This window comes from Piliocolobus tephrosceles, chromosome 18 (genome assembly GCF_002776525.5).
Source record: "Piliocolobus tephrosceles isolate RC106 chromosome 18, ASM277652v3, whole genome shotgun sequence".
Lineage (NCBI taxonomy): Eukaryota > Metazoa > Chordata > Mammalia > Primates > Cercopithecidae > Piliocolobus > Piliocolobus tephrosceles.
Window position 1 is genome coordinate 32,346,922 of NC_045451.1, and position 21,470 is coordinate 32,368,391.

A 21,470-nucleotide genomic window follows, 5' to 3' on the forward strand; every position below is an offset into this window, starting at 1 on the left:
CTTTTAGCTCTACCGTTGTTGGATGGCTTAAGTGTTAAACAGCTCAGTGCCTGCTTGGTAGCCGGGCCCTTGTCCAGGGTCCTGGAAGAATCGGGTCACACATGGACTTGAATGATGGTTCCTGGGGGGTGGTTATTGAGTGGTGGAGGTGGCTCTTAGTGGGATGGATGGGGAGCTAGAAGCAGGGGATAGAGTGGGAAGATGATGATCTCCTGGAGTTTGGCCACGCAGTGGCCGAACTCCTCTCCCACAACCCCCAGGTGAACTCCTCTCAGTGTTCAGATGCTCTTTCTCTTCTCTCTTTCTCTCGTGCTGTTCTGCCATTCATCTTCTTGTCTCTTTGTCTCCTTGTCTGCCTTTAGAGCCTGGGGTTTGGAGTTTATATAGCTACAGGATAGGGGATGTGGCGGGCCAAAAGGCAACTTTTTGGTCACAAAAACAGGAATGCACATCCTCATTTAGGGCCACAGGTATCCAGGCTTGAGGGTGGGACCTTTGCCAGGGAACTGTCCTCTTCTATCCAGTATTTCCCTGTCTCCTGTCCATGTCAGGTAGTTGGGCCGTCACGTAAATTACTTCCACGTGGGGGGTATGGACAGCACATGCCTCGGAAGATGAGAGTGGGTGCTGCCTGTACACCTCAGCTGAGGACACAGAGAAAGTGGGGATAGGTTGGACTGATCTTCAGAGGGACGTAGAGTGAAAATTCAAAGTCTCCTTAGGGTGGAGATTGTGCTGAGTCACTACATGACTGTATGTGGAAGTTGTTGAATACCTCCCAAAAATTGAGAGAAGAATCAGTTTCAGGAGAATGAGTATATATATGAATTGAGACCACCTTAATGAGAAAGGGACAGACCCTACCTGGGAATAGCAGATTTGCTTATCGGAAAGACTGCATTTATTTAAGTGGAGATAATTTCACAGACCGAGGGGAAAACTTAGGCTTTCTTTTTTTTTTTTTTTTTTTTGTTTTTTGAGACGGAGTCTCGCTCTGTCGCCCAGGCTGGAGTGCAGGGGCGTGATCTCGGCTCACTGCAAGCTCTGTCTCCCGGGTTTACGTCATTCTCCTGCCTCAGCCTCCCGTGTAGCTGGGACTACAGGCGCCCACCACCTCGCCCGGCTAGTTTTTTTTTTTTTTTTTTTTTGTTTTTTTTAGTAGAGACGGAGTTTCACCGTGTAGGCCAGGATGGGCTCGATCTCCTGACCTCGTGATCCACCCGTCTCGGCCTCCCAAAGTGCTGGGATTACAGGCTTGAGCCACCGCACCCAGCCTAGGCTTTCTTAAAGATTCCCCTCCCACACAGACCAAAACAGCACTCGCCTACATAGGTAGGGGTGTTGTAAATGCTCTTAATTATGTGAATTGCTGGACATTTTCTTTTCAGTGGGCCTGAATTACTCTAATAATCAGAAGAAAAAAATCACAAGCAAAATCTACTTTGGGGAGAAGAATAGTTCCTTCTATACTGATTAAAACATAAACCATGTTATCTCTTCAGGGGTTAGGTTATGGCCACTTGTTATTTGTTAATGTACACATTTCTGCATTTAAACAACTTTTTACAATGAGCATAGTATTCTATAAGAAAACCAACATTTGAAAATAAAGCTGTGCTCCAGGTAAGGCTCCTGCTTCTGAGGAGTGGAGCACTGCATGCTTGGGCAGTATATTAGACTGTTCTCATGCTGCTAATAAAGACACTATCGAGACTGGATAATTTATAAAAGGAGCTTTAATGGACTCACAGTTCCACATGGCTGGGGAGGATTCACAATCACGGTGGAAGACAAAGGAAGAGCAAAGGAACATCTTACATGGCGGCAGGCAAGAAAATGAGAACCAAGCGAAATGGGAAACCGTTTGTAAAACCATCAGATCTCATGAGACTTGTTCACTACCATGAGAACAGTGAACAGTATGGGGGAACCACCCCCATGATTCAGTTATCTCCCACTGGGTACCTCCCTCAACATGTGAGAATTACAGGAGGTACAATTCATGATGAGATTTGGGTGGTGACACAGCCAAACCATATCAGGCAGAAACCTCCTGTTTAGTCCTCTAAGAAGTACCTTCAAAGCTCACCTTTTTTCCAGCCCTCCACACTGAAATTCTTGGAGGGCCCTGGGGAGGACAAAACTCCCCTGGGACTGTTCTTTGCTGCTCTGAAGAATGACTTTGCGCCACAGTGTTGACCCCATGGGGCACTGTTTGAGGTCACTCATGGCTTTTGTGTGGCCAAGAGGCAGGACATGTCATCTGATGCCCCTTTGCTTTCCCTCCAGGTGGGCCTACCATGACTTTTTCAACCGGTATCGGGTGCTGGTCAAGAAGAGAGAGCTCGCCAACACAGACAAAAAGGCTATCTGCAGGTCTGTCCTGGAGAACCTCATCAAGGTGAGCCACACAGCCCAGCTCCAGGAGAGGCCTGATCAGGGCCCCTAAAGATTGAGGGGGTGGCGTTGTTGTCTACATTTTTTTGGTCTTCATGCTTCTTATTGAATCTATTTCTAGGATACTAATCCATTTTCCTACATCAGTGACTAGGAGAAAAAAAAAAAGACAACCCAGTCACCTACCTAGAGCACTTCCCAACCTTTTTCTTTTTTTTTAGTACTCTAAGTTCTAGGATACATGTGCACAACATGCAGGGTTGTTACATATGTATACATGTACCATGTTGGTGTGCTGCACCCATTAACTGGTCATTTACATTAGGTCTATCTCCTAATGCTATCCCTCCTGCTTCCCCTGACCCCATGACACAGCTCAGCAGGCATAGAAAATGGAATTCTGTGGCAGTGCTCCTCTCGAGGACACCAACTACGGGGAGTCTGTACCTTGCAGACCCCTGACCCGGCGACGGGTGAATAAACGACACTGACACACAGATATTCTCTTCTGCCAGTCCGGCTAAGGGTCTGAGCCACTTACAGGCTCCCTGCTGTGTCCTGTAAACAGTTGCAACTCTGCCCTGATCAGCTTGTCAGACTCACATTTATGCAGTAAGATTAATTAAAGGCTTGAGTCAACACCATTAGAGAGTAGTTGACATTGTGGACTTCTCGAATAAAAAAGCCATTATGCACCCATGGTACATCAAAGGTTATTCTTAAGATTATATGAGTAAACAAGCTAGCTAGGTAAACTACTCTGCCTTTCTTTATTACTATTTTAATTTGTTTAAAGATAAAGGGATCAGGCCGCCTTCAGCCAGATCTGTTACCGAAGTTATGCAAACTTCTAATCCTTCCAAGAAGATACTTCTGTAACTATCTCTAATATTTTGCCCACCAGCCTGACTGAATCCCAACAATTCTTTATACAGCTCGCTTGAGTTTATGATGAGGCTGCTCCTGACTGCAAATTGCTGGCCCAAATCTCTGGCTTCTCCAGTTCTCAGGGGCTACATAGCATGGCCCATCTGGTATACCTGCGTAAGGGCTCTGATGCGGAGCCCAGGCCTAGCCCTGAAGCCAGCAGAGGAGAAGGTAGCTGCTGCATCTAGCTGTTTGCACCACCAGCCTCAGGCCCTCCCCCAGATACTTGTTTTAAGTAAGGCAATAGATGTTATGTTTCAATTGAAACAATTTGAATTCACACCTGACAGCGGAGACTGGAGAACTATAGAAGCAGAGCTGTTGGGGCCTTTTGTGAGGGGCAAATCCTTAAACATTTCCATGGTGCCAGACGTTTCAGGGATTACAGCAGAGTATGATCATTAATGGCTCAATAAAGGTTAAATTATATCAAAAATCACTTGAACAAGGTAATAAAAATTACCTCAGAAGTTTTATTTTTTCAAGTTTTCTGTTAGGAAAATCTGTTCATCTGGAGTAGCTCATTGCCAGATGATTCAGATCTAAGGTCATGTTTCATTTTGTAAATGTGTTGCAGCCATCTTCTGAGCATCATCTTAGCTGCTCAAGTCTAGCTATAGACAGTGCAGAATATTATAGTAAATGTAGGCATAGCTTTAAAGTTTCCTTTTTAAAAAGAGAGCCTAAATACTAACCACCCTTGCCATGCCATCTTTTTTTTTTTAACAGGGTGAGGGGGTAACAGGCTGGTTAATCAAGGGCTGTAGTTAGTTGGACTCTGGTCGTTTGAGGTTTTTGCTGTGGTCTACCTTTCAGTGTCCACATTTTTACGTCTTACTTTTTATGGACAAGAAAAATCTCTGTTAAAGGTCAGCTAATTTCAGGGCCTGTGAGCGGCCCACTCTGCCACGTGGCTGCCTTCTCATTTGTCTGGGGTCATAGTTTCCCTCCTCTGTTCCTTCCCTGGATTTCTCCAGGATTACCACCAAGACCTCTGATTCCCAGCCAGGGAACTCTACAGGGGACCCAGATCAGACTGGCTGAGTCGGCCCTCACACTGGGCTCCCCTCCAGTTAAAGGGACCATATGCCACTGCCTGGGGTTGCTGCTGTGATGTGCTCAGGACACTGGGCCTTTCCTGGCACAGTTGCCTCTTCTCTCCACTGATGGGGAGCCTACCCGCTTCTCAGTGCTCAGCTTCAGTGCAGCTTCTCCCTCCTTCTTCCCCTGGTGTAGCATGTGGCGCTTCATGTCACTCTTAGAGCCCATAGCATGCTGCCCATGTTCCAGATGTGTGTTCCTTTTTCATAGAGGACAGTGTCTTTACGTTGACGCCACCTCCTTAGTTATGAGCACTGAGCCTAATACACAGAGGGAACCCACCTAATATTTGTGGAATGAATGAAAGAACAAGTGACTTGCCTAAAGAAAAATTATATGAATACATGCTGCTTCCTCTGCCTGCAATGCTTTTTCCCCCTCTTTCGCCTGCCTGACAAAGTGGTATTTGCCTTCCAAACTGAGCTCTGAAATACTTCCTAGCCTCCCAGATGTTAGCTACTCCATCTTCTATGGGCCAGCAGCACTCACCTCCTCCCTCCCTGTATTGCATTCATCCCCTTATATTGTAATTGAGGACTTGTCATTTCCCCAGACTATGAACACATAAATGACAAGGGTCCTGCTGTGGCTGTGTTCCTAGCACAATTCCTGGTTGTCACAGGAATACGTGAGTTTATGCAGCTGGCTGCATGGGAACCAGCCAAGAGCTGCTCATGACTAGAAACCTGCTGGTAATGGCTCATCATATGAGGAATATACAGAAGTCAGCCTCATTTTACAGATGAGGAAACCGAGGCACAGAAAGCTGATATAAATTGCCCAAGGTTGCATAGGTGTGCGGATTCTAACTCCCACTGTCTAAACTACATTGCCCTCTGATCCAGTCTGATTGAGTAATGCCACTGAGCGTAGTTATCCTTCCTGGAGACTGAAGAGAGACTCTAGTGCTAAAGACTTCCCTGGGACCTTCTGTTTCCTCCTTTTTATTTTTCTCCTTTTCTTGGGCCACATCCGGACACCCATACTTCTCATGCTGAGTGACCTGGGACTCGTATCAAGAAACTAAGACTCGACAGAGCCTCATGTTAACTTAGAGGGGCACATGCCAGTTCCCCACCCTGTCCCAAGCAAGTGCTAAGTATGTTTTAGAACAAAACGATGAGGAAAGAAGTGGGGACAAAGGTGGCCTGCCGGACAGGCACCAGGCACTTAAAGACCACCTTCCTGGAGGGGCAGCCTGGGGCTGGGGGCTGCTTCATTAGGCTGTCAGTGAGGTTTTAATAAATTGTTGTGGTTGTTTAGGGGAGAAAAGTGGATTCTAGTGGCCTCTCCTCTGCAAGGACTTTAGGAATAGCCCCTATCATTCTTAACCTGAATTTGTTTGTTCTTCAACTCCACAGATACATACCGAATTATTTGTACTCTAATCTAGAGGGGTTAGTGTGAGGGCTATAAAAAGAGTGCATTATATGGGCCCTGCCCTCCAGAATTAATAATAGTCTAATCTGATGACGGCCATAATTCTAGAGGACCACATCATGGAAACTGGCTGTCGTGCAAGCCTGAACCTTCATCACAGTGGCGAAGGAGTGTATTAACAAACATCTACAGGGAGCCCACAGAGCACAAGGAACTATGTGAGCACTATGTAGAGGAGACAGTGTCACGAAAGGGGATGCTGCAGTTGGAGACTTGGGGCCTGGGAGACCCAAATCTGGGGTCATCCTTTGATATTTGCTGAAGTCACCATGAGCAAGTCACTTCACTACTCTAGGCTTCAGTTTTATCATCTGTGAAGTAAAAGGAGTGGCATGGAATGGATTGCTAAGGTTGCTTTCAGCCCTGCAGTCTGACTCTTGGAGAAAGATTCTCAAAGGATGATTGATTGATTTATCAGTGAACAGTCAGTTCTAAGGGTTAAAGGAAGCAGATCTGGGTGGGAGATGTTCTGGAGACACACAGGGTGAGGACAGTGTGGAGATGAGGCTGATGGGTGTCTCGGTGGAGCAGGTGAGACCCTCAGAGAAATCCTTGTTCAGAAAAGGCGGGTTTGCAGAGCATATCATCCCTTCCTGTTTTTTTTTCCAGAATAGGGAACAAAGCGCAGGTACTCTGGTTGCTTGGATGCGGTAGGCAGCCCCCAGCCTCTGACTCTGCTTAAGCTGGAGGACCCAGGCTTCTCCCCCTACTCGGGGGCTTAGCTACCCTGCTTTGGCTTCCTGACCCCTCCTGGCTGAGGCATGGAGCCTTCCCCAGCGGGGCAGTGATCAAAGCAGGGCCGTGGCTGCCTCAAAGCTCCCAAGCCCAGTCCAGCCCCTGTTCCTCTCAGCATGAGCTGAAGGCCCAGTGGGTGCATGGCTCTGAGCAGACACAGGGAGGAGAGCCAAGCCCAGAGCCCACTCTTGCCAGCTTCACCAGCAGCCTGGACCAGGCCGGGGACTCAGTCAGTGACACTGAAGCTGGAAGTTGTGCCGCCACCTCAGCCTTAGCTCAGGCAGGACAGCCTTTCCTGTGTGTGGAACCTGACTCCTAGTGACCCAATAGGGCTTAGCCTATGAAGAATGATGACTCAGCACTTTTCAGGGCCATTTGCCAATATGAAAAGCAATCTTGTGTGTGTGTTTTCCTTGGACTTGGCTCATTCCTTCCTTTCTCATTATGGTCTTCATGCCAGTGAGCAAAATGAGATGGCAGTTGATTTACAAAGAGCTCTGTCATCGTGGGTTACTCTCCCAGTGCTCTGTCCCAGGCTTGTCCACAGGAACCCTGCTGGGCTGTCTTTCCTCATCCACAGGGGTGAGCCCAGGGAAGGCCAACTAATTTTAACCTAATGGATGTAATTAAGACAGTAATTACAGGTCCAAAACAATCTCATAGTTTTATTTGGGGGTTATTTGCATCCTGTAATTACGCATACAACTCTGTGACCATTTGAGGATAATCTTTTTAAAATGTTGATCAGATCAGGTCATTCCCTTGCTCAAAGCTAGCTTGTGGCTCTCACCCAAATTTTATGCTGCAACCTACAAGGCCTTTGGTGATTGGCTTCTCCCACCACTCACCTTCAGTTCCCCCAGCTAGCCATCCTGGCTCTCCTGATCCTCAGATATACCCAGCAGTTGCACCGCTGGACATAAGCATCCACTCTGCCCTTCTCCTGGAACTTTCCTCCTTTCTTCTTTTCTGTGGCTGCCTCCTTCAGCTCATTTAGGTCTTTGCTCAGCTGTCACCTCCACAGAGCTGCCGTCCTTGAGCATCCTTTTTGAACATCCTCATCCCATCCCCCTAGCCCCTAGTTTGTTTTCTTCATAATCCTTACCATTCTCTGAAAGCAGAAACATCTTTATTTGCTCGTCTGTCTGCTCTCACCATGATGTCAGCTCCTTAAGGGCAAGTGTCTTGTTCACTGCCATGTTCTAGAGTCTGGCCCATAGTAGGGTCTTGGGGTCTGTTAAGCAAATGCTGAGACTGTCCATCTACAGAGAGGGGTGCATGAAGTCTGGTCAGAGGATTCTGCATTGGAAGAACAAGGGTGGTATGGGCCATGTTATTTCTCTGCTCACTGGTGACCAACCAGATCCCCTCCCTACCTTGTAAAGGACCCCGACAAGTTCCAGTTTGGCCGCACCAAGATCTTCTTCCGAGCAGGCCAGGTGGCCTACCTGGAGAAGCTGCGGGCTGACAAGTTCCGGACAGCCACCATCATGATCCAGAAAACTGTCCGGGGATGGCTGCAGAAGGTGAAATATCGCAGGCTGAAGAGGGCTACCTTAACCCTGCAGAGGTACTGCCGAGGACACCTGGCCCGCAGGTGAGCCAGGCTGGGGCAGATCAGGGCAGCAGATCATGGCGGGGAGGGTGGGGGTCTGCCTTTCTCAGCTACTTGGTTTCTCTCTTCCTCTGTGCTGAGAGTGGTTCCTTTTGGGGCCATGTCTGCATCTTGGCTTTTCCCCGGCAGCTGGGCCTACCCCTGTAATCAACGCCCATCTCACCTCAGAGGGTGAGCCTAGTTTCCATGTTTCCTGGTTTTCCCAGGCTCCCTCCATCCTACCAGCACTAGAACCAGCTGGTTTTGCCACAAACCAACCATTTCTCTTTTGCCTAAACCCCAAAGTAAGAAACTACTTTTAGGAAAAGAGACCAATACAGCCTGGCACAGTTAACCTGTGCTTGGCCTCATTATTTATCCCACAGATTTCAGAATGCCTCGGAGTTGGGCGATTAGGGCTGCAAAGGTCCTGGAAGGCCCCTTTTGTGAGTTACTACACAAGCCAGGATGGAGAGAGAGTGGCTTGTCTAAACACGAGTGGTTACCTAGGGTGGAGCCAGGATGCCAGCCAGCCTCCCCTGCCCACCCCCAGCTCGACCCCGAGCAGAAGAAACTACCGCAGGGTTCCTTCCTCACTGACACTGGGCTGTCATATGAAGCACTGCAGCAGCAGGAGAGTGTCAGCCAGGACAGGCTGAAGACAGCCTGCCCTCTGACCCTACCCTTGGTTGGTAGGTTTTGGACCCAGGCCTGGTTCAAGTCCAGTGCCCTCTCCAGAAAGGAATTTCCTTAGGGAAGTGACAATGATTGCCACAAAGTCTTGTGTTTGGAGGCCGGAGAGCTAGACTAGGGAATCAGATGCATTTCAGCAAACATGGGTGACTTTCTCCTTTGAGGCTTTGCTGAATGATTTCCAAGGTCCTTTGTAGCATTTCACACTGAGTCTCTAATTGAGCACTTGCTATAGGCCTGGCAGCAAACAAGACACTTCAGAAGGGGAGAAGGTGTTAGACTGGCTTTTTTTTGGGGAGGTGAGATGGGAAGGCAGAAAGGCAAGAGAGGAGAGGAAATGACTACATTCAGTGCATCCCGAGCAGAAAGCGTTGAGGACATAAAGGAAACAGAGATTGGTGTGGGCCTGAGAAGGTTTTAGTCACTCAGCAAACACTTACCCAGTGCCTGCTCTGCCAGAGACAGTGGGTCCAGGATGATGAAGACACAGCCCCTGGGATCTCCAAGCCTGGGGAGGTGCAGAGGACAGGGAGCAATGTGAACACACGATGTAGAATGCTGCTGGTGAAATAGATGAGGACTGCCCAGGCACAATGAGGTAGAAGAGTGCTCAGATAAGGATCATAGAGGAGGTCAGACTCTGAGTTTGAAGCTTGTGGGAAGCCTTTTGGGACCGTAAGGAAAGAACTAACCCTGCTTTTCTAGCCTCAGCATCAGATGCCTAAGGCATTGCTACATGTGTTAGGGGTGAAGAGAGTTGGCTTCCCCTGGGTGTGTCCAGGTAGGGGTTTGCATTTCCAGATGTCTCAGGATCCTCTGCATCAGGGTGGTCAATACTTTCTCCCTGACACTGCCCGTTTCCTCTTGCTCCCCAGGCTGGCTGAGCACCTGCGGAGGACCAGAGCGGCCGTGGTGCTCCAGAAACATTACCGCATGCAGAGGGCCTGCCAGGCCTACCAGAGGGTCCGCAGGGCTGCCGTTGTTATCCAGGCCTTCACCCGGGCCATGTTTGTGCGGAGAACCTACCGCCAGGTGAGTAGCTACCCTAAGGGCCTCACAGCTGCAGATTCAGAACTAAAGCAGCAACAGGTGAGTTACTGCCAACATGAACCTCTGTCAAGCGCTCCCAACTTTTTTCTAAATGCTTTCACATCTCTGCTCTCACCAATCCTTTCTGAAGTCCCACAAGGTAGGAAAGATGTGCATACTGTTGTCTTAGTCCATTGAGTGTTGCTATAACAATATCTGAGGCTGGTTGATTTGTGAAGAAAAGAGGTTTATTTGGCTCACAATTCTGGTGGCCAGAAAGTTCACAATTGAACATCTGCTTCTGGTGAAGGCCTCAGGCTGCTTCCACTCATGGTGGGAGGCAGAAGCCAGTGTGTGCAGAGATCGCGTGGTGAGAGAGTGAAGCACAAGAATAGGCTTAACAAGCAGCTCTAATGAGAACTAACAGTGAGAAATCACCCTTGAAGAAGGGCATTTATTTGTTCATGAGGGATCTGCCCCTATGACTCAAACATCTCCTGTTAGACTCCACCTCTAACATAGGGAATCAGATTTCAACATGAGGTTTGAAGGGGCCCAGCATCCAACCACAGCAGTTTTCATACCCCTTCTGATACCTGAGTTGCTCAGAGAAGCCAGGTCACCTACCCAGGCCAGCCAACAGCAGGGCCAGGTGACCCACCTAGGGCTCATTCACACTTGAGAGCAGGTGGTGGTATTGGGCATCATCAGGTCTAACCCCTCTGTTTAACGGAGCAGGAGCTTGAAGCCCAACATGGTGAGGTCAGGAGGGAGACCCCGACCTTTCCCTGCCAGGCTCTTGCACTTTGTGTTGTTCCAATGAAGCCAAAACCCTTGGGTTCAGAAGCCCCACATCGGGACACATCTGTTCAACCAGGTAGAACCAACACATCTGAAGCACAGAGCTGACTTGAATTGGAAGGAAATGTCTAAAATGGTTTTCTTTTTCATTAAATGAACAGCTGTCTCTTCTATGATCACAGAAGGTGTGATTTTCTAAATAATAAAAGTGAAACACTAAATTGATAATAAAAATGTGGTCAGAGTGCAGCACACCCTGGTGTAATAATATGTGGAGCGTCCCAGGCCAGCGGGAGAAGGTTCTGTGAGTGTTCTTGGGTGACGGGTGGCATCGGTGTGCTGCTCCCATGGAAGGGGCAGGTGGTGTTTGGGAGGCACTCAGCAGGGCCAGCACGTTCAAAGAGTGAGCACTGATGTGGCTCCCAGCTCTGTCATTCATGGCTGTGGCACTGTTCGTCACTCAGCCTGTTTGCTTGTTTACTCATTTATTCCACACATTTATTTTGCCAGGTATTAAGGCAAGCACACTGATGATGCTTTCATTTCCTGAGTGGTTTTTCAACTTGGTAGGAAAAAAAAAAAAAAAAAAAAACCCAGTGAGTTACACACCAAGTTTGTAATTATAAGTCATTAGCCTGCTGTGGACACTCACTGAAGCATCTCACTTCCAACTCAGTGCCACCAGGAGGGGACCTCCACCTGTTAAGTGGGGAGAGAGGAAGTGGATGATCATTAGACCCCTACACCTTTGAGGTTTTCAGACTGATTTCCTAACCCCTAAAACAAAGCTGAAACGAGTTTGACAGCTGATTCCCTGTGGATACCTGGGCTGAGAACCTTGCTAAAATGTGTTATAAAGCAACCACCAAAGCCTTAGATCTTAGGGGGCACATTCTCTGTGCAACTCCTAGAACTAAGGCTGCCCTGGGCTCTCCCCTGCACAGGCAGCGATGTATGCTTCCTTCACTCCTGTCCTGCAGTGCAAACCCACAAGGTGTGTGTCCTTGTCTCCCACCAGATCCTCATGGAGCACAAGGCCACCACCATCCAGAAGCATGTGCGGGGCTGGATGGCACGCAGGCACTTCCGGCAGCTGCGGGATGCAGCCATTGTCATCCAATGTGCCTTCCGGATGCTCAAGGCCAGGCAGGAGCTGAAGGCCCTCAGGATCGAGGCCCGCTCAGCAGAGCATCTGAAACGTCTCAACGTGGGCATGGAGAACAAGGTGGTCCAGCTGCAGCGGAAGATCGACGAGCAGGTCAGTGTCCACAGCTCGCTACGCGGGTGTCAGGGGCTAGGGTACTGGAACATGTTTGAGAGAGCCCATGGCTTCCTTGGGGAATGGCACATGCCGAAGACCCAAGGGAGCACAGATGTCCTCAGACGACAGCAGATACTAACTGTGGCAGGCAGATCAGTGGCCCCTGAAGATACCCTCAGCCCTAGGGTCTGTGAGTGTGTTACCTTATGTGGTAAAAGGGACTTTGCAGATGCAATTAAGAACTGTAGGATGGGAAGAGTATCCCAGATGAGACAGGTGTGCTTGATATAATCACAGGGGTCCTTGTAAGAGGGAGGCTGGAGGGTCAGGTTCAGAGAAGTGATGACAGAATCAGAGGTGGGAGAGGTGCAGGCAACCTTGAGAAGCCAGAGAAGACAAAGATGTGGACTGTCCTCCATAGCATCCAGAAAGAATGCAGCCCTGCCGACCCCTTCAGACTCCTGACCTCCAGAGCCGTAGATAACGATTTATGCTATCTTGAGTCATAACTTGGTGGTAAGTTGTTGCAGCAGCAATAGGAAACTGACACACTAGCCCAAGGTGCTGGTGTTTTGCCCTTGCAGGGGTGGCATAGGATAATGCAGCAGCAGCTGATATGCATGGAGGGCTTGCTGTGCGGGGCATGAGGCTGGCGCTTTGTCTGGAGTAGCTGGTCTAATATAGCGGCCCTCCTACAGCAAGTATTACCATCCCCCTTTTTGTACAATTGAGGACACTGGAGGGGCATGGCATCCTAAAGTCACACAGGTGGCAGTGGCAGGGCCGAGGTTTGAACCCCAGCTGTCTGGCTCCAGAGCCCATGCTCTGCATCACTTTGCCCTTCTGCCTCTCTATCTACCTGTCTGTCTGTCCGCCTCTTTTGGAAAGAGCGTTTGCTTGGGAAATCAGAATTCAGTTCTTCGCTTAAAAGTTGAGTGACTGATGTGATTACTCCGAGCCTCTTTTCTTATCCGTAAAATGGGGCTGACAGGGCTGAAAGAAGAATAAATGGCCTAATGCATATGCAGGGCCTGGTATGCAGTAGGAGAAACTTGAAAAATGGTTAGCACTCTTATTTTTAAGCTTTGTCCTCTTTCTACCCTGGCCACCTTCCCATGTCAGCCAACCACAGGAGTAACAAGCCATTGATTAAAATCCCTGTGGGGGGTTGGGTACTGCACAAAGTAATACAAAAGATTAGAGACAAGCACAGAACACTTAGCTCGGTCTGATGGAATAGATGAGGCTCACACTTTTTGGTAGCCCACATGGCTAGTCCTCCTTCCCTTCAGAAGACCTTTATTGGATGCCTGGCTGTTTCAGGTGCTTTGCTGGTTTTGGTGGACAGAGGATGGCTGTGACATATGTCGCATGCTGTTTCATAAGGGAGGAAATCTTATGCCAACAGAGTGAACAGCACTGATCCTCCTAAAGATTTTCCAAGCACCTGCCATGTGGCAAGCTCTGCAATATGTGTTTTGTGTTCACTCTTATTTGATCTTCATACAATTTTGTGAGATCGTTTTGTATATGAGGAAATGGTAAGCCAGGGACATCAAGTCCCTTGTCAAAGTCACAGAAATAGAAAGTGCTGGGACCAGGATCCTACCTCAGCTCTGATCCCACAGCCATAATGAGGGCAGTGCTGGCTTTTTAACCCCAAACATTACTGAAGGGTTTCAATCCTTTCCCGTGCACGCCCACTGCTGCATTTGGCTCCCAGAGTTGAATGGAGGCCCACTGTTACTTAGTACATGCAGGGTGTAGAAGTGACCACAGAACCAGGCTTCTGAGGCGCCCTGGAGGGTGCCTCCTAGGGAAGGAAAGGACATGAAGAGTGTGTGTGGCGTGGAGAAACAGAATTTTAGAGTTGGAGCCACCAGGTATGGGTTGGAAGTCATTGGGTTTTAATGTATCTATTCTATACTGGGCATTTTTTAAAGCTTCTTGTGACCTGGTAGGGCAGGAAAAAGCATTTTACACCTAAGCCATCTGCCCTGAGCAGGAGCCCATGAGCAGTCCAGAGATAGCAATAGAATGCCTCTGTTTCCCGGTTCCTGCAAAAGACAAGTCTTTCTGAGAAGAGACTGTCACTGGGTGTTTCTCTGTGTGAGTTCTACAGGGTGCCTTGTTTGGCTTGGCTCCTTACTGGGGAAGCAAGGCAGAGAGCCCAGGCACAGGGTGGGGACCTTGATGCCTGCCCCTGGTTGGCCTGCTGTGATATGCCAGGTCAGGGAGGAGGGCACATCCACTCAGAGGGATAGGAATGCAAAGAAAAAGGTCTGCTGTCTGGCACTGGCCCTTTGAAAAACACAAGCACAAAGCATGCCAAGGTGGTGGTGGCTATTGTGGCTGTTGACAAGAAGAAAAGACTTGCTTAGTCAAATGTTGTAAGTTAACCTTCCAGCCAGAGTGCAGTCTCAGGGATGAGTAGGCATTGACCGCTGCACCCTGCTGGGAGCCCTGTGTACATGCTGGCTCCCCCAGCCCTTGCTTTCCAGCCATAGGGCTCTGCATCGGCATTGCTGATTTCTAAAGTTAACTTGAGAGGATAAAAATAAATCTAGCATTTTACAATCCACGTGCTTGAAAAATCAAAGAAAAGCAGATTTAAATGGTCTATTTAAAAAAAAAAAAAAAAACTTTTTGCTTAAGCTTCCTGCTTGACAAACATCTGTGAGTGGTGGCAGGTGTTAGCTACCCTGGGCAGGATGCCCTGTGTGTAGAGGGTGATCAGAAAAGGCGGGAGGGGTGGATAAACTCTTGCTTTCTTGTGCCTTTGCCTGCACTACCTGACTAGGCACCCTGTGCTCTTCTCACATATTAACTCATTTAATCCCTATCAGAACCCTAGGAGATACATATTAATATCCCCATTTTAAGGATGAATAAACTGAGGCACACAGAGGTTAAGTAGCCTGACTGAGATCACACAGCTAGTAAGTAACATGGCTGGGATTGAAACTTGGCAAGCTGGTTTCAGGTATATTCTGCCACCCCTGACCAAACTATAAGATCTCTAGCTATTGGCAGACTCTTGGAACATGTCAGGAGAACTCCTCAGTCCAAGGGAGACTCTTAGCCTTGGTTTGGGCTCATGCCCATACAGATAGCATTGTCCTTGGGACCAGCTGGCATTTAAAGTGGGGAGTGTGACCCAGCGTCAAATAACATGCTTGACACTCTGTTACAAGAGGAAGCATCGACATAATCTCCATTAGAGCTCTATATAGGGGCTTGTTTCTTTGCAGTCTCTTAGCAGATGGGGCCAGCTGTTTGCATGTGAATTTTTTTTTTTTCCTGTAATTCTCAGACAATTTAGGCAGTGGTCCTCTGGGCACACAAGGTTTTTAAGCCAGAAGGGGAGGATCTGCGAACACCAAGGACACTACAGGTGAAGGTGTCCCAAGGTATTTGTCAGAACAGCACAGGGAGTAGACAGAGTCCCCACTGGACAGAGGCCTGGATTCTGTCTCAGTTATATTCACCACCAGAGCTGATAGCTTGGAAATGATTTGGCCTTTAGTTCTTCCACGGGGATTCGCCTGAGATCTCTAAGGTAACATCTAGCTCAAAAATTCACTGATACCATGATCTGGCAAGAGTAAGGTTCCTATCCCAGGACTGTACTCTAGAATACCCTGGGAAGCTTTTTCGTAAAAAAGTATCCTCACTGCCAAGAAGTCAGTAAGGGAGGAAACGAAGATAAAACCAGGGTAAGGTTAGCACCCAAAATTCATATCCTAAGGCCTTGTACACCCAACTGGAAGGAAGAGATGCAACTTTGGCACCAAGTTTCCACGCAAACAGTAACAGGAAGGAAACTGAGTGGCTTGAGAGTTCTTAACAGAAAAGAACCATGCAGTTCAAGAGAATTTGGAGCTGTCCGTGGTGCTGACATGTTGTTCCTGTGGGCTTTCATAATCTGTGACGTGACAAACCACATCCTTCACCATATCCTGCAGTGATATATACAGTGCTGGTTCTTGAGACCATTTCTTACAGTGTCCCTGGGATAGGCTGTGGTATGACATCATTCAGCAAAACGAAGCAGTCCGTGAACTCGGCTCTCTGCCAGCCTGACTTTAGTCAAGCACACATTTAGAGTTGGCCAGTTTAACTTACAATTTATTTATAATGAGACTAAAGTTCCTTAGACACTTATGAATATAAGGTTATCCTTAAATATATTCTATGTGAAAAATATGACATAAATATATGGAGTCAGTAGCTTTTTAAATCAATTTGATTCCATATACTTAGTAGTCACTTTGTAAATATGTTAAATCTATTATATGTAATCATGCATATATATATATATAATATACAGTCATATATCTGTTAATGACAGGTGTATCTTATGAGAAATACATCGTTAGGAGAGTTTGTAGTTGTGTGAACAGAATAGATTTCACTTACACAAACCTAGATGGTGTAGCCTACTACACACCTAGGCTATGTGGTATGGCCTATTGCTCCTAGGCTACAGACCTGTACGGCATGTTACGGTACTGAATACCATAGGCAGGTGTAACACAATGGTAAGTATTTGTGTATCTAAACATATCTAAACATAGAGAAGGGATAATAAAAATATGGTGTAAAAGATGGCACACCTACATAGGGCACTTACCATGAATGGGACTTGCAGGCCTGGAAGCTGTGTGGGGTGAGTGAATGTGAAGGCCCAGGGCATTACTTTCCACTCCTGTAGACTTTATAAACTGTCCACTCCTGTAGACTTTATAAACCGTACACTTAGGCTACACTAAGCTTACTAGAAAATTGTTTTTCTTCAATAACTAACCTTGGAGTACTGTAATGTTTTTACTTTATAAATAATACTTTTAACTCTTGGCCCTTTTGTAATAACGCTTAGCTTAAAACACAAACATGTACAACTGTACAAAAATATTTTATTTCTTGACATCCTTATTCTGTAACCTTTTTTCTATTTTTAAAATTTATTTCTGGGGTATCCCATTCTTCATGATGTGCTTATTTCACATTGCATATCTATCAAAACATCATATGTACCCCATAAATATGCACACCTATGTACCTAGAAAAATTAAAAATAAAGTTAAATTTTTTTCTTCACTTTTTTTTGCTAATAACTAAGACACAGATACATTCATTAGCCTAGACCCACACAAGGTCAAGATCGTCAGTATCACTGCCTTCCACCTCCATATCTTGTTCCACTGGAAAGTCTTCGGGGCAGTAACATGGCAGGGAGAGTTTCTGGGGTCTCCAAGGGAGTGGGCATCCCATGCCCTGCCCTCTTCCAGGCTTGGCTGCACGGCTGTGACACCTACAGGTGCAAGGACAAGCCTTCTGGGGCCTACCCTTCTGAAGTCAAATGTCCAGAACAGAAAACACACTGCCTCCACAAGTCCCCAGTGACCATATCTGGATGCCCATGACAAGACATAGGAGCTCCCCACCCACACCCCAGAGAGCCAAAGACTCAGGCATCTCTCCAGGGTTCTCCATAGAGAACCTGAACAAGGAAGATAGCTGATGTTTACTGAGCCCCTAGCAAAGTACTTTATCTCCCTAATCTTGATAACCACCTTCTGAGCAGGAGTTACTGTTATATTCCTGCTTTATACCTGAGGACACTGGGGCACAGAAAGGTTGGATGACTAGGTCGGATGTACACAGCTGATCAACGATAGAGCTGGGGTCTGAGCACAGGTCTGTCCAGCTCCAGCCTCTCAACTCCCTGACATCCCTGAGCCAGGTCTCAGGTGATGTCAAGATCAATGCAGCTGGGCCTTCTGGATACATCATACTTTGCATTAGGGTTCTGAGGTACCATCTTTGTCAATAGCAGGACACGATATGCCTCCTGTTACCATTTGTGCCTCTCTTCATACCCCAACAAGCTCTACCTGGAGACCCCCACCTAGTTACCCTCCCACTCCTAGTGATCTGACCCAGGCTATGCCATCTAGAGAGAGCAGCTGGGCCACACCTCATGTCTAGCCCAGAGCAGAGATGAAGTCAGAGGGTGGCTACCCCAGCATGTGTTTCCTCCCTCTGCCCCACTCCCCTGTGCAGAGACCCTCAGCCTCCAGTGGAGACCCAGACTGGAGTGGATAATACAGACATGAATTGGGGTTTTCAAGTAGAATCTGCTTGATTGGATTTCTTCTTTGTGATGCCTTAGAACATGGCTGACCAGCAGACCAGGCTTGAAGGTGTGTCAGGTTGTAACTGGGAGGTTCCCACAGAGTGTTGGGGAGCGGGTAGCATGTCTCATTCTGTTGTGTCGGTGCAGGAAATGGACTGCTGGCTTCTGCATTGCCGTACTGGTCACAACCACAAGGCCCTACAGCATGTGTGGCATTTTGCAGGGTCCAGGGGCTTTTCTTTTGCTGCTCCTCACTGTTTTCTGTGAAGTTTTAATTTCTTATGTGAATTAATCATTGATTCCTGGATGCTCCAGCTTATCAGTGATTTGGCCACTAGCTCTTTTCTGCCTGGTGCTCCTGCAGACCAGAGCAATGAAGAATAATCAATGACCATTGTTGCCTGCTTGATGATTTGGAAAGCCCTGTTTCTTCCTCTCCACTTTCCCCACTGACCACTCTTAGCTGATGCTCTCAACTCTTGCGGTGCTGATTTCTGCCCATAATTTATAGTAGCACTTGATACCAGCACTAGCTTCTTAGGGCTCTGGGCCCATGGGGGATGCTTCACACCTGTGTGTTGCCTGAGTGGGCTGGGATTGGGTACCCCATCTGCAGAAGCATGGTCTGGGCAGGGTGGATCAGGGCATCAGTTCCCTGAGTCTTAGAGTCTTATAGGGCAAGCCATGGCTGACAGGTGGTGAAAGAGATCCCAAGGCCCCATGGAGGGCCTCCTTGGAAGAGGGGATGCTGAAGGGGTCCTTTGTCTCAGAGCCAGCGATTAGGTTGCAGCTCTTTGTGCTGGCAAGTCCACAGGCAGGAGGGCTCAGTATGAAAGAGCAGGGAAACCTAAAAAGTGAAGGCTGCAAACCCAGGGAGCCAGCTTCTTTGTTTCTGCAACTTAAAAATAAGGTGTAGGATCCACCCAGCCCAACATAGAGCCACCCACTACCAGGCAGCTTCCAGCTCTGCACATGCTCAGGAAAGCTTCTCGAACTCTTTGAATGCCAGTGTTGCTGTTCTTTGTTTTCCCCTGTTTCTGTAAGTTCACAATAGTGTTTTGTTAGGGAGATGCCAGGCAAGCACTTGAGCGTGCAATGATTGTGAGACTTAATCCCACCTTGGAAGTTCCTTTTTTGATTGCCTTCATGCTTTTTTCCTGGTAAAATAACCCCTTCTATCCCCAACCCCTTCCTCTCCCTTCTCTTTGTTTGCTGATGTTCTCCACAGAACAAAGAGTTCAAGACACTGTCGGAGCAGTTGTCCGTGACCACCTCCACATACACCATGGAGGTAGAGAGGCTGAAGAAGGAGCTGGCGCACTACCAGCAGAGCCCGGGTGAGGACCCCAGCCTGAGTCTGCAGGAGGAGGTGGAGAGCCTGCGCACGGAGCTACAGAGGGCCCACTCGGAGCGCAAGATCTTGGAGGATGCGCACAGTAGGGAGAAGGACGAGCTGAGGAAGGTATGCTCAGGCCAGAGGGGCCAGCGCTGGCAAGCAGTGGGTGGGCACACGGAGCCACCCCTCAGAGACCACTGCTGCTTCAAGTGGTAAAATTGCCATGATCTTGGGCTCATGTCCACAGACTGACCATTCATCTGTGTCTAGACAGAAAGTGGCATGCTTTGGGGAAACTCACACAAGCATGACTGCGCGTCTGCTGTTAGCTGGACACTGTGGCATCTCCTGGGAGGGACACACGGTGTCTGCCTGTGACCATTGTTTTTATGGTCTAGAGTTAGGCCCAGGGCTGGCTCGGTGGCCTGCATCCTCGTTGGCAAGAAAGCTGTGACAGAGGCTGGGGCTGATCTTGATGTTGCCTGCTGGGGAGGGCAGCCTCTGGGCACCCCTGCCCATGACATAGCATTGTGCCTTGGCGGAGATGCCTCCCCTTTGAACATTGAAAGTCTCAGCCTGTCACATCCACCCTGGTGGGCTTATTTCTTACGCCATGAAATAGAATTTCCTGAGCTTTGCCCCAACCCTGAACATCAGGGCACAGAAATTCCCTGCTCCACTGCCAAGATAACTCTTCCAGCCAGGGAAGTCCCAAGGGCTCCTGGAGAGCCCCCCACAGACTTGGGTCATTGCTGTTCTGCCTCCCACCACCATCCCCCACCCCATCTCTACAAGCCACAGGGAAAATACCATATTGCCCACTTGTTCAGTGTCTGTCCATCAATGCGGAGTTGCAGTGGGTGGGAATCTAAGAGGGAGAGACCCAGTGTTCAGGGTGTTGGAGTAACAACTTCAAAATTGGGGCAGGCTGGATGCTGCTGCAGGAAGGGCCCTGGGGTAGACCTTGGAGTCTCTAGACTTCCATCCCCTCTCTGCCATTCCCAAGCATGTGCAGAAAGCCTCCCTGGCCTTAGTTCCTTCATCTGTGTGTATATTTATAAAAGTTGGTTCAGATCATCTCCAAGGCCTCTTCTGGACTTGCACCTGGCCGCCGCTATGAGATTGTGTTTGGCTTCTGGAAGGAGCAGAGGCCCTTGGCCCTATGTGCGAGTCCTTCTCTCTTCTATTTCCCATTGCCTTTTCCTGGCCTGAGCCCTCACATGCAGCTGAGGAATACACAGACACCCATGGGGGTTAGAGCCTACAGTGCCGGCCCTTGCTGGGCTTGCATAGATCTTCTTCCCATCTCCGGCCTCAGCACCATCGGCTCCTGCCTTCACCCAGACCCCAGGAGCCAGAGGTGGGATCCAGGTGTGGGGATTTAGGGAAGACAAAAGTAAGATGCGAGCTTCCCATAAAAGGCCACCCTCCTGATGTGTTGCTTTGAGGTACCACAAGACCCTCTGCCCAGATAAGTCACCTGCCAGCCTGCCCACCACAAGGCATGAAGTGGATTCATCCTTTAGGAGAAAGCATGTGGTGCTTGGGAACTCCTGTTAAATGTGGCTACAAGCCTTGTAACCTACAAATCATGGAATTCCATACTTGTGGTTTGTCTACCCTTGGGAGCAGATGAATGGGATGGTAACCTTTCTACATGAATAAAAACCAGAAGGTGAGGTCCAAAGTCAGAAAGGATCAAGAATAGAACTGGAGACTCCTGAGAATAGTGACCGTGGGAGAAAAAACCTTCCCTGCATGTGTGTCCCAGTCAGATCAGACACCTGCAAAGTCTGTTTACTGAGAAGATCCACAAAATCAGGTCTCACCTATCTCTGCCTCAACAGATAGCACTTGACTAGCCCAGCCCCGCTTCCCTGCTTCATGCTAAATGCTACAACCTGGGGACTTCAGCACTCTAAAAACCCAAGTCTCCATCAAAGGGAGTGCATTAAGAGTTTATAATATGAAAATCTTCATTGGAAGAGCAAAACAGACTTCATTGGAAGAGCAATGC

The 21,470-nt window shown here is 48.3% G+C and overlaps 1 protein-coding gene across 1 annotated transcript in view; it reads left to right on the forward strand.

Moving 5' to 3' along the window:
- MYO5B (myosin VB) overlaps positions 1–21,470 on the forward strand; it is a 390,702-nt gene that overhangs the window by 297,747 nt on the left and 71,485 nt on the right. The window contains exons 18-22 of the mRNA XM_023207571.2: positions 2,290–2,401; positions 7,986–8,197; positions 9,763–9,919; positions 11,736–11,975; positions 19,346–19,579. Coding sequence (XP_023063339.1) covers positions 2,290–2,401; positions 7,986–8,197; positions 9,763–9,919; positions 11,736–11,975; positions 19,346–19,579 — 955 coding nt within the window. The remainder of the gene's footprint in view (positions 1–2,289; positions 2,402–7,985; positions 8,198–9,762; positions 9,920–11,735; positions 11,976–19,345; positions 19,580–21,470) is intronic.